At 32.5% G+C, this 13,977-nt stretch overlaps 1 protein-coding gene across 5 annotated transcripts in view; it reads right to left on the reverse strand.

Moving 5' to 3' along the window:
* Positions 1-637: 637 nt before the first annotated feature.
* The window catches only part of homer (protein), a 427,795-nt gene continuing 414,455 nt past the window's right edge, over positions 638-13,977 (reverse strand). For 4 of the 5 annotated variants that reach the window (XM_083130836.1, XM_083130833.1, XM_083130835.1 and 1 more), the window contains exon 8: positions 638-9,739. In XM_083130836.1, the coding sequence (XP_082986962.1) occupies positions 9,554-9,739 (186 nt within the window). In that variant the 3' untranslated portion in view covers positions 638-9,553. Of the gene's footprint in view, positions 9,861-13,977 lie in introns of all 5 variants that reach the window. The other variant, XM_083130837.1, reaches the window with a different exon arrangement.

The following is a 13,977-nucleotide window of genomic DNA, read 5'->3' on the forward strand; positions in this document are numbered from 1 at the left end:
TGCTCACATTTACATACATTCTCTTATGTACTTTACATTCAAGTAATTACATGGTATTGTTGCTAGAGTAATCTCTTTGTCCACCTACTTTCTTCCATGTAGTCTATGCTTTAAAAAGAGTGAAACATGCACAACCTAAAGCAATTCTACTTATGTACTTAAAAACTATCTTTTTAATGCTGTATAGACAACGTTTGAGGGGAAATAGGAACCATCTCCATTGCAAGAACAAGGGGAAATAATTTAATAAGCTTCCAAAAGCAAATTGAAGAGATGCATTGATATATCGTGTATTTTATGTAATAAACAGTAAAACCTAGCAGCTTTGATCAGTCCAATAACCCTCACACATTTTCAATTCTTCACATTCCAAAGAAAATTTCTAATGTATAGTTTCAAAGTATTATATCAATGCACCTCTAGTGTCACACTAGGATGGTGGCAGTTCAGCTGTCTCAAAAGATTTTTCAAACTCTTAATATACAAATAGCTTAAAAATGTGTTTCTTTTTAAAAGAAGGGGTATTTGTACAATATATGGTTTTACCCATTTCTCTTATTCAGGTCACATAATAATAAAAAATTACATAAAAATTAACTATTTTAAATTCCCTTTGTTGCAGTATTTTTTTTTAAAAAAAAAAAATGATTTCAAAACAGATTAATAATAAAAATTCCATCAATCATAACTCTTTTCTAAACTCGTTTGTGAGTTGACACTACATCTACAAGCATATGAAGATGAAAAAAATATAAAAACAAGGTTCAAAAATATCAGAAAAGTTCCTCTAGTAAGACAGAGAAAAGTAAAAGCAATCTAAAAGAACTCTGAATTTTTCTTAACTTCTTTTTCAATTTTATAAGAGTTTAACAAAACTGCAATACTTTATAACTGGACTGTTGCAACAAAAAACATTCTTGGAAGCCCATGAATATATGTTCAATCCATGCATCTATTGTTAGTTTAAGCAATGATGCAATCTTCTCATCCACTAATACCTATGTCCTTATTGCTCAGAAAGAAATGATGGCTCAATTGTTCCATAATATCTAAAGCTAAATGTTCTCTTGAGAATTCTCAAATATGTAGAAATGAATTTTTAATAACGTGTCTTGTCAGTTAATTTTATATGGTTTAATGCATATCTTAATTATTTTATCAGTTATTAATAAATATACTTACAGCAGTTTCATTTACTGACAATTTTTAATATTGTTAAACAAACTGATAAGCGAGAACTCTTCAATGAATGTATGTCTACGATGGATGCAACAAGTATCTAAGGAAAAAAGGTTCATTATATTGGAGAATATCTAATTAATTAATTGAAAAGTTGCTTTAAAAATGTATCCCACTGATGGAATAAATGTTTCAGGCCTGATAGCATAATGACAGTAATTATAAAATGTAGACTGCTAGACAGTAGAAACTAGAGAATGGGTTTAGCATACCTTCCATTAAAAGACTAGCACAAAAGTGATGATAACTTAGGCCTTTTAGATGTAGTTTAGGGGAAGAGAACAGATTTTCAGAAAAAAATTGAATCTCTGGATAATCACTGATTGCATCACATCTCCTTTACTCATATCTATCTTATTTACCAATGTCTTTACATTCGAGTATGTTAATTTTGAAAATGATTAAATGGAAGCACTAAGATTTTAAAAGAAATCAGTGACGCAGATCATTACTCTGATCACCTAAGCATTTGTATCAATATACATCTTGGCACCTATTTATTAATATAAAGTACATTAATTCAAAAAGAAGCCTTGTACATTTTTTAAAATGCATGAAACACCACCATCCTTTTCAAAATTTTATTTGTAAAGAGGGAGAAAAAGCTCTGAGGTCACTTTAGGGTTCAGGAAGAAAAATATTTCTCTACTTATACTCTTAGACAAATCAAGTATCATTACTAACTTGGCACAGCAAGAGGCAAGTTTTTGAAACTCTGGTTATAATAAACAAATTAAACATTTTCAAAATATAACTGCTCTTATTACAGATATTCCTTGATCGTATGTTTATTTGAACAGAGGAACATATTTAAATGAATTTGTTAAACTGTGAATATTTCACGAAACAGCAACACAAAATTATTTACTACAGTTTTGAATTCAGATTTTGAAAAGAAAAATCTAAATTATGATAATTTAAATGTTTTCTAGCAAGCAACAATATACTAATTAATTGAACAACAACAATAGAAAACATGGAGCGAAAGGTACATTTATAAGAATTTAGTGGTTGACATGCGAATCAGGGAAAATACAAAATGTACATTCAATTATTCCAAGTAATATGCATTTGTCTCATAATTTCAATAAAGCATCTACACTACTATAACTCATAACTTCCTGTGAACACATAAAGCGACCTCTGTTTACATAGGCCTTAATGCTAATTACAAAATGCTAAATAAAAATATTTATATGATTATATGTCTTATAATGTTATCATTTATGATATCAGTCATTTTTTATCTTAAAACTAAACCTTTGATACCTAGTATTTATGAACATACAACTGACTTCATAGCATAATTGAATATTCTCTGTACAATTTTTACAAAGCAAATATCTACACACTTAGAGGAAAATGAAGTGTACCTTACACATGAGATTAAATTTTTATTCTACGAAACTTAATGATGTTGCCAGTGACTGGAAATTTCTTACTAAAATATTTGATATACCTGGGTGGCAAAATATTTCAGTGAAACCCAATGTTTGTGTAATGAGGTGCAGAGTATTGTGTAAACATATGGTATGGTTCAGCTTTAGAGAGCAAATGTACAAAGTAGGGAGGGAAAACATATCTACGTTGTGAATAAACTGAAGTTAGTTCTTGAGATGTATAATTGTTGTAAAGTTTCAGAAACCACATTTTTTCAGTCTTCAGAGTACCATGAAGCTCGATATAATCTACACACTTGCATCATTGGTTGAAAAGCTTTACAATTTCCACATCTTAGAGACAAATTAAAAATAAACCAGATGAATCAATTTATACGCTCTGGTAGAAACAGACTCAAGCCACAAACTTCACAAAAAGTCATCACCATCTCACGATGCATGATGCCCATCTCACCATCAGATAATAAAACACAAACATCATGGCATGTACGAATATTACATCGTACAGCAAATATAATAATTCTGAACTGACATTTTGTCATCTGTACACCATGAAAATTATTGCAAGCATTATTCTTAAGGTTGTACAATTGATTCACAAATAAAATACAATTAACAAACATATTATGATCCTCACTATTTCATACAGTATTTTTGTTTTATAATAGTCAAAAATGTTTTACATTACAAAATGACTATTTTAAGAGTATTACTATGAAGGAAAGTTATAGAAAGAATATATTTTCTTCTGGAAATCAAGCTGCTATGATGATTATCTGCTCAATCGTAGTTATACTTTCCTTAAATGTAGCAAACAATTTTTTATAGATATTTTCAACATGGTATGTCCTAGATTATGCCTGGATATCTTCTTAGAAACAGCATTCATCACTGGATCAGCATCATGATATTAACCACAAATTCAATGAGACTGAGCAAAACAAGAGTTCTATTTTAATATTTACAGGTAACTGGTATATGCCACACAAGTAGCACATTCATTATTATGGAATGTTTCAGCTTGCAGAATGTATTATATTCGATGGAGATGCCTTTCTGTGTATATTATAAACCAACAAGTTCTGCATGTTCTAAGGGGACTAAATAAATCTTAAATGAACACACTTGGCAGACTGATTGCATCAACTAGATGGTGCAATTGGTAATTGTTGCAAATTGATGTATTTTCAAAAAGGATGCAAATGAAAATGAATCACTGCAATTGTAGTATTACTCCGAAAATGCTCAGAGTAATATAGAATATGTTAATAAATATTTAATAATCGTGCATACATCCATCACGAAGAATTTTTAAAAAATGAAATGATTAAACAGCCCTAATTTCATTCTCTCAGTGGAACACTTTTGAGAGATACAGCAGAACCTCGATTTTACATTTTTCAGAGGACAAAGATGGTAAAAACTTAAAATGCAGGATAATGAAAATCAGGGAAAATTTTATTACATTTTTCTCAATCGAGTCCATGAAGCTTGAAAATATAATGCAGAAGAAAGTAAAATCTGGGAACATAAAGTTGGGGTTCCACTGTATTTCTACTGTATTAATACAGAAATTACAGTTGGTATGATTGTCCAAAGCAGATTAAAATCAACATGCATTACACCATATCACCATGGGTGATCAATTTTAGCCTGTTATCAACTAAGAATATGTTTTACACATATCATGTGGAATCCAAATCATTGCAATAAAATTCCTGGATTGTCAACATAAAAATAAATATGTCGGAAGAGTAGCTCAGTAATGCAGGGACACTTGCTGCAAAAAGGTTTCCTCTATTTTGCACACTGAAAGGAAACAGTAAATCTACCAAAATATAGTACTCAAAAAAATTGTTACATAATTTGATATTTACAGAATGGAATGTGATATAGGTCTTGAATAACATGGGATGTGAAGCAGAAAGCAAAAACCTTCATTTGAAAGCATAGGTGAAGTTTTTTTACATGAAACAAGAGACCAAAACTACCAAGGTTCATAAAGAGTGCCAGCAACCACAACCACCATTGCTGATGCAGTCGTTTCTGGTCTTCAGGAACCAATCGGCCCTCTCCAAGCACATACGCACCTCTCTACACGACATGGCATGCATCGCACCAGATTGTTCAGTGTATCCTGAGAAATATGCTCCCATTCATGTCTGTTGCATAAGTGAGCTGTTGGGAGGATCTGTGGTGTTTGGATGATTAGGGATAGCTGTCTTAAGAGAGTACCCATGCATTTTCAATGCAGTTTAGGTTGGATGAATAAGCTGGCCATGACATGTAATGGATTCTGTGCTCCTTTCCTTTATGGAATACGAATGATATGTATCATGTTTTCAAAATATGCAACAATTGTTTTGAGTACTGTATGATCTCATTCCAAGTATGAATCTGTATGTGTTACCGAGCTATTCTTTCACCATTAAAATTTTTAATGAACTGTTTAAGAAAATTACTTACAATTATGTAGCAATATCAGTGGCATGTGCAATTATCATACCATTTTAGTAACTTTGGAATAGAAGGCTAGGAACTGGGTCCAAAACAGACCATTGTACTTTTAATTTATACATAGGGATATAATGGAAACCGAGTGAAATGATATTGGTAAAAAAAGAGAGAACAAGTTGTAGATCCAAATTTAAGGTCAAATTTCCACAAAGTTTAGTCCTTTATGCTTGTATGTGTGTTACGTTACAAAATGCAGATCTATGGAACCAATATGTTAATTGCAATACTAATGAGAATTGTATGGTATAAGTTTACAATCTACAATATTCTCATAAAATATATACAAAGTCATATTACAACTAGAATCAACAAAATGTAAAACTTTTTCCTCTATTTACCACATTACAAATTTTCGCAAGTATTATTTTTTCACAGTTAAAACTTCGTAATTGTTAGTATTATGGAAGTTCTCTTTTTCTAATAGTAATGTCAATACATTGTAAATATTACTGATATGCTTCTGAACAAGACCTTTGTGTATACCTCTCTGTATATAGTTTCTTTGCTTTCCACTGGCAACAGTTTCTTTTTTTATTATTTTATTCGCACCACACCATCACTAAATGTTCAAATTTTCTTCGAAATAGGCACAAGTTTTTACAAACTAAAACTTATTTCACAAATGAAAGTGATGCAAAAGACAAAAAAACACTGGATAGGTTACGGCTTCTACCTGCAGAGGTATGATGACCTTTCAATTGTTTCACTGATGCCTCAGATTCTTCAACTTAAATAAAAGTTACAAAATTGCAAGTCAATTTTTTGTATTAGTACAATTATGCAGCACATAAATCTTCATTCGTACGCACACCATTATTGTAAAAAAATATCTAATTTTACAACTAATACTTAAATCGGAAATTATTTTAAGTAAGCAACACCGAAAACCAAAATAATGGATGATGGTTGATAATTTATAATGATTATTAGTTTCTTGTTCACAGAAACTAACTGCTGTAGAATATGTCAACATTTTCCAATGATGAGAAACGGTTACTTTAACACAAATATATGGAAAACATATCAGAATGTTAAGGTGTTGGATTCAGATAATGAAGATTAATTTTAACTTAGCTTATATAAGATTTAATTAGATTGTTAGTAATTCAACTGAGTTATTCTTGAGTCACCAGTTACATGTAACAGCAAATACAATTAATTCAAAATATTTAAGTCCTAATATTATAAGAACAACAAATTCAGTCCAATTTGCTCTCTCTAACTTTCAAAGCGATTTTAATCTGTCACAGTACTCATTTACAGATCAATCACAAACACGTCATATCCAGAATTATGTTCATGGTAATTATGTTTATAATTGTTTCATAATTTTGTGGGGCATGTTTTGAAAAAAATTGAAATAAAAAAAAGTTCTAATTTGCAAATATACTTGCAATACTATTACATTCCCATTTACAACACTTGCATAAACGAAATGATGGTTTGCAAAAATATATTTCATGATACTTAGCCGAGAAAACTTATAAAAAGCAAAAGAACACAAGGACAGTATAAAAAGACACTGATCCAAGAGTTTGAAATTCAAATGTTCAAACCTCAAAAAAAAATATAGTGGTTTCCTAGATATTTAAAAATCTTTGGCACATACAGCAATTTTTTTCTACTTCAACTAATTATCATTAGGTGAAGACCAAGATAATGGAAAACATTCTTAAAAATTTACATTCATAATTTAGTTTCTTGATCCAATAACAAAGTTAACTTAGTAAATGTACTTTGGTTTGAAAAACTGTATTGTGAGCCAGATGTGATTATGTAAAGGTGTTAACAAAACATGTAATAATACATAATGATCCTTTATATAAAACAACATAAGCATGTCCTAGGACAGATCCAACAATGGGATATTATTACATTAACTTAAAACATAGTTACTCCCAAAAAAAAGCCCAGGGTATGGTTAGGCTTAACAGTTGCTACCGGGTAGCAAACAAATAGGACTCCGATTCTCTGTCTTTCCCTGAACTGCGAGTAAAGGGTGCATATTGACAGCAGAAGGTGCCTTTTACAACTGGACAAAAATCAGGCATGTGGCAACACCACTTTTTGCACTTGGAAACATCCCCTCTGCAGACAAAAAGTCAGGGTTTGATGCTTGATCATGTGGACTTTATTCCAAATTTAATTATTTATATTTGTTTCTCTCCATCTGATTTTCTTTCCATTACTAGTAATATTCTTGACAAGAAAATTCTTCCAAGGACGCATTTTGATTTCATATATACCTTTCAATATTCATCACAAGTAGCCACCTGTTATCCTGAATATATGAGGTTATTGCTAGCTTAGACTTTTGAATTATGTAAAACAAATTTGCTCTTCAGTTTTAATTCCTAGAGGATATTCTTATAACAGAAGATATTTCATGGCAAAGATAAAGTATTTCAATTGAAAGTAGCTTTTTTAAAATATTTGTTTTTGAGATCAGATGATATTTTGGTATCAGTCATTTAATCATCTGAACATAGTAACTGATGTATAAATATATTGTTATAAATCTTTCTAGCTAAAGAAATATGGAATTTTAAATATACCAATATGAAACAAGGTTCTAATGTCATTCAACAACCTTGTGTAATAACAAAAAATCTTAATTGCACTCTTATTTTTGTTCAATAAACTTTCTCTTTTTACACTAATTTTACAAATAATTGAAACCATAACATACAATGTGCAAGATGCCAAATTATGCAAAGTTGTGTAATAATAATATAAATTAATTAATAGTGTTCATTTCACACTGATGACTCATACTGTTCTAGTTTACTCAGAAAGGAAATATTAACATGCAAACAAAAAATGTTTAATTCAACTGGAACATTTATGCTTCTGCATATGGGGTACGTAACACTCAGACTTAAATACCTTTCACCATGAAATATACAAGTATGGGACCATCAGCAAAACCTGCAAAGTTATTTACGTTTGAAGAACAAGATATAGAAATAAAAATCACACATGAGCAACATATCCCTCTACCTCTTGTAGTTTCAACCATAAATTATGCACCTGTACATGGTTATAACACACAAATAATAAACTTGTTCAAAAACTCGCTACCTTATTTATATATACTCGCATTACAAGACTATCAGATGTATAAGCACAAATATCTGGAAAATCAGTGACCAGCACCCACACAGTATGCATCCAATCAATGCAGTAATACTTCAAAGTCCGTTATAAGTACATTTTAATAGGCAAAAATCACTCTTGCCACATTTGTTTATAGTGCAAAGTCTAAATATATATTGCTAATTCCAGAACTTAATTAGTAACTAAAGTACACAAAAGTGGTGACAATCAACCTCAGAAAGTAGTGCTTCACATTCAGCCTTTTGCATCTTTTCGTTGACTCCGACACACAATCCACCCATCAAGCATGAAATCCTTACAATTCTTAGTACCATTTTTTCTCATTTCTGCATATAAAAAAGTACAATGAGAATCACGCATACTCTGACTGAAGCCACAGCTTTGTAACTTTCCAATCGTTAATCCAATAAAGAAATAGGTTCTACAGTTTGGAGCATTTTAAATCTATGTTCAAGTTCCTTACACATTTGGCAAAGAAGTTTTTTAAAAAGGGGGGAAGGTAAATAATATATTTTTAAAAATGAATTTCCAGTGCCTTATTTTGTAAATAGCTTCTTCACACATGGCACATAAATACATGCAAGCTACTTGAAATCTAAGTCACATATGTACATTCATATTCATTAATATCCAACAGTATAGACATAACATTCATTGTAAAAATAGGTACAAAACAAATTGTGTCGGTTGAGATCTGTTTGGATATATCATTATGAATAACAAGGGTAGCTTAAAATTAATATTACGTATGAGGAAAATGTTTTGGAAATGGTAAAATTACAATAAAGATTGGATCATTGCATAAATAAATAAATGATGGGCTACTGAGCACATATGTCAGTGGTAAGGTAAAATAACTGTGCCATGGTGATACATACTAGGAAGCCATATGTTGTCGAATCTCAGAGGAAGAACAGGTTAAAAGGTACCTTTCCAAGAATGGATGTTTCCTGGAGCAAGGAATTTTTTTAAAAAAGGTAAAAACAATATCCACTAACATAGCATACAGCATTTCAATATATAATTTAAACATTGCTTCTTTTATAACAAATATACTTCCCAAAGGTAACCATTATTTTTTTATATTATTTTTGCCAGCACTTTTATAATATTTTTGGTGAACACGAACGACATCTCACACCAATCCTGTTTCCTTGAGAGATTTTTCTATTTTTGTTCATTTTTATTTTACACATAACTGGCATCACTGTAGCACATCATTGAATTCCACTGACCAAGTTCATTGGTTTTCAGATGAGGTACTTTACTTTGCCTGGGCATCACGTCTGAAGAGCCGTTGTTATCTCACGATGAATATTTGCTAACTCTTGAACACGTGCCGCTAGTTGTGCATTCAGCGTATCTAATACCCGACGCTGAGATTCTTGTGCTGAAAGAGCAGTTTCTAACTGTGCTTGTGTTGATTGTAAGGTGGCCTGTAGCTGTTGATTTTCTTCTTGCAAGTCCTTTGGAGAAAAAGTAGCGGAGTAAGGATTAAACTGCATTTTCGAAATTAATTGATGGAAAGCGACAGAACCTTCTCAAGTTGCAAGTAGGTTTCTCCTCATCTTACATCATCCTTCAACACTGATAAAATATAAAATTGAGGAGATAGAAATTCTACATCTCATGCTGTACTTACATTTGTTTCATAAATTGTGAGAACCAAACATTCAGACTTCATATAGTACTTATGATGCTATTCTGTTTGAAAAACAAGAACTTTCAGGGTTGGCAGATATATAAGGGAGCTTTCAGACCGAAGGAACAAGCTACAAAGATGTCAGTAATTAAAAGTGGCATGGGGTTTAACAGACGGCTGTAAGATATGTTTCTACCACATGTATTGCTGAATATCTCATCAATGAGATATGGCATACTTGAATTACAAAGCAATATGCCCATTGTTACTATTATTAACAAGTGCAATTTGAAATTCTCTTAGTTTTGACTCAACACATTATGGATAGATTTTTGGAGATATTTACTCTTCAACCACCAATTCTTGCTGATATATTTTACTTTTACATGTAATAATGAAAACAAAAGAACATGTTCACAACTTGTGACAATTAGGGGTCCAGCGGGAAATGTTAAATTTTCAAAAATATCCCGAAAATTAAGGCTTTTTTTCTTTCTTTTTTTAAACTGGGGTACAAGCACATGTCCTCAAAGGGTGGTCTCTTGTCATGCATGCTTCCCTGCAAATTTGGTTCATCCAGCATCTATATAGCCAACACTAGAAGCAAAATTCCATTTTTTTTTTGTAGGATGGCAACACTGCTTTTTTCGTTCACTTTGGTCTACTGTGGTGGCCCCAGGGGTGTGCTGTATGCCATCTTCATGTAAAAAAGGTAAAGTGTTCCCCTGTGCATAGCACCACACCATGAAGGCGTATAGGGGGTGTGGGGGTAACGCCCCACACTTTCTTGATCCGGTCGTGAGTGGGGGTGATGTGATCAGCACCACGCCCCTGACCACCTTTACCCCTCAGGGTTTCCCCCAGGTACCCATGTTATTCGATGCTGGGTGTGTGCCGGGGCCGCTTCCACCATTAGAAAAGTTCCCGGATTTGAACCGGCCGGGGATCGAATCCGGGACCTTTAGCATGGTAGTCAGACGCGTTACCGACTGAGCCACCACGGCCATCTTCTTGTAACATTGATTTTCTTCTTCTTCCATTAACTTTCATTATGGGGGGGGTTGTAAAATGTATACATTTCACCTCTGCTAAAAGCCCTCTCATTCCAAAACAATAAAAAAAGTGATTTAATATCTCTATGACAAATATTCACTTCACATGTGTGACCAACTTGAGAAAATCGCCCAGTCTGAGTGACACATCAGCAACATGTGTAGCTTGCCATGTCACCTTGGTGAGAAAGATGGCATTTATTTCTGTAGGATGATTTACAAGTGACAAACAAGAACTGTTGTCACTTGACACTTTGGTCTGAAAGCTCCCCAATAATAACACAACATGCAGCTTCATCAAACAGAGCTAAAGTGATTTGTAGTGTCAATAATAAGATAGAAAAAAATGTGAAAGAACATTATAACAAAAACAATAATGTAAATGAAAACTACTTAAGAGAGTTTTATTTCACATGCATTAGTCAAAAATAAATAAATCCATGACAGAAATGAGCAGCATAGAAGTAAAAGAAGAGAACCCACACACTGTTCGAAATTGAGTGAACATTGGATCCAATTGTTGAATAGTCTCCTCTTGCTGCACAACAGTGAACAATGTTTATTCAGCAGCTGTTAATTGATAAAAACATATGCAACCGAAAGCAACAATGGAGTACACATCTTTTCACCGGCATTTTTCTTGGCTCTATACTGTTGTAGGTTATCAAGTTTTACTCCTAAACTGCTCAAGTTTCTGGTGGAAAATGCTAAACTACGGTAACAAGAAGATGATATAGAAATATGTTTCTCATACATCAATAGTCAACCACCCGGTTTGTGATTCATTGCAAAAATTCATGCTTCTCATAACTTAATTTGAGCTCAAGATTAAAACAGTAAGTTTCATAAATTTAACCCTAGATCACTAACCCTTGTAGGTATCACATGGTAAATTTAATGAGATCTTATTATTGTAAATCATTATTACTTTGCAAATCAAGACTTTTATCTTGGTACTACCATGTCAGTTAAGGGTTAAAAATCATTTTTTAATTATTTTTTTTTATATTTGTTTATTTTACCAAGAATTTATGTTTATTTATTTCAGTGTAAAGATAAAAATATGCTAAAAAGCTAAAAACACAACAAAATAGAAGTTCTTGTTTCATATTCTTGTGCACTAACAGTAATATTATATCTAAGAAATGAATGGAAAATGTTCTAATACCAAATAAAATTGAAAGAAAATCAGAACACATATTTTAGGTGTTAAGCTTAATTTACAAAAAATTAAAATACATTATTAGTGAGAATAAAATTTTGAAATTTGTTCATAATTATTAAGTATGAATATTAACCCCTTGTAATATTGACAACAGGAACACATGTCCTTCTGTATTAATGTGCTCAATCGAACTGACAGCATGGTCTATTTTCATTCATTCTCAATGAGGAACAAGCATGGGAGGATGGAGCCATTGCATGGTTTGCCCAAGAGTTCATACAAATGAGGTGTCAGTGAGGTAGGGTTAATACAAGTAATCACAAATGTGAAGTTTCACAAACATCTTATTTGTATCTTCAGATCCAACAGAGTAATAAAAAGCAAAAGTAAGTCAAACCACATACATAGTGAACAAAAGGTCTATTTGGTGATGCCACCACAAATGAAAAACAAGTCTTAAGAAATCAACACAACAGTTGACCCATACAAGCAAGTTATTTTTAATCAAATTAAAAAAAAAAATCCTTGTTACTGACAATTTATGATAGTTACTTTGGTCTCCTAACCAAAACTACTGAAGTCAATATGCATTCAAAAGGGTTAGATAGTCATTAAAAGATTACAACATTGGGTGCGTTCCGAAAGTCTTAACGAAACGAACGCATTCAACGAAAATAACTGGGCTCGTGAATCTGGTGAAACCAGTTATTTTACAGACTTATGGGACACGCTAGGCGAAAGCGCAGGCGCAGCGATTTGTTTAGAGAAAGTTTCCGCATGCCGTCAGCGGAAGGGATGTCCTTATGGCAAAAATAAACTCTATTATGGCCACTGTTACTCATTTTAATCACATTCTAAGAACGGTCAAGGCATACTTATCTTGTGCATGTTGCTTCATATCGCTATCTGTTAAAATTATAATACATTTTCCGAACTAGTGCAGTTTGAATCCATCAGCACGCGCTTTGTCTGCAAGGAGCAGACGATTTTCACGGAACAAACCAGCATCCTGGCCCGTGCGTTTGGTGAATCTCGTTCTTGCACGAAACGCACGGAATGCGACTTTTGGGACAGCATAATGAAACTCACGAAACGCACGGAAGCACTTATGGAACGGCCAGTTACCATAACTCGTTTAACGCGTTAAACTCGTGCGACTTTCGGAACGGGCCCATTATTTCTTCCCTGCAGAAGACTGCCATCTATGGAAAATAATCACAAAAATGTGCATGCAACATGCATTCCGCAGTAGAGAAGGCATGTATAATTTTTTGACTGCATGGAATTCTGATTCAACACCATCAACCTCTTTCAATGAGATCCACATAACATTCGAGTAATCTTCCAGGTTTTCAAGATAAAATTTTCCAAATATTCAAAGCGGAAAATAGCAATTGTTATAACAAAAATGGATTTGTATTAGAGATAGAATGATATGAAATTTTGGCCAATACCGATAAGAGTATCAAAATAAAATTTACCAATAACCAATATTTTACTAATCTGAAATATAATTCCAAATGTCTTTGAAGAACCTGAATAGTTCACTGACCTCCTTAATAAATGTATATTACCAGATGATTGCAATGCCAAAGAAGCTGCATATTTAGACATTTACTATGTAACATTTTACATTAAATATTAATGAATAATTACTTATAAATCTTACTAAGTATGTGAGAATGTGAATCATTCCCCCCCCCCCTTTAAAATTGAAAACTAGCAACAAGTTCTTGTTAGAAAACCACATATAACAAATAGTAACCCTATAGCGCTACAGCCCAATATTGGGCCAAGGCTTACCTACAGACTGCTGGCCTCCCTCCCACGCGGGCAACCAAGGGG

This window comes from Lepisma saccharinum, chromosome 11, assembly GCF_977018435.1.
Source record: "Lepisma saccharinum chromosome 11, izLepSacc3.1, whole genome shotgun sequence".
Classification (NCBI taxonomy): Eukaryota; Metazoa; Arthropoda; class Insecta; order Zygentoma; family Lepismatidae; genus Lepisma; species Lepisma saccharinum.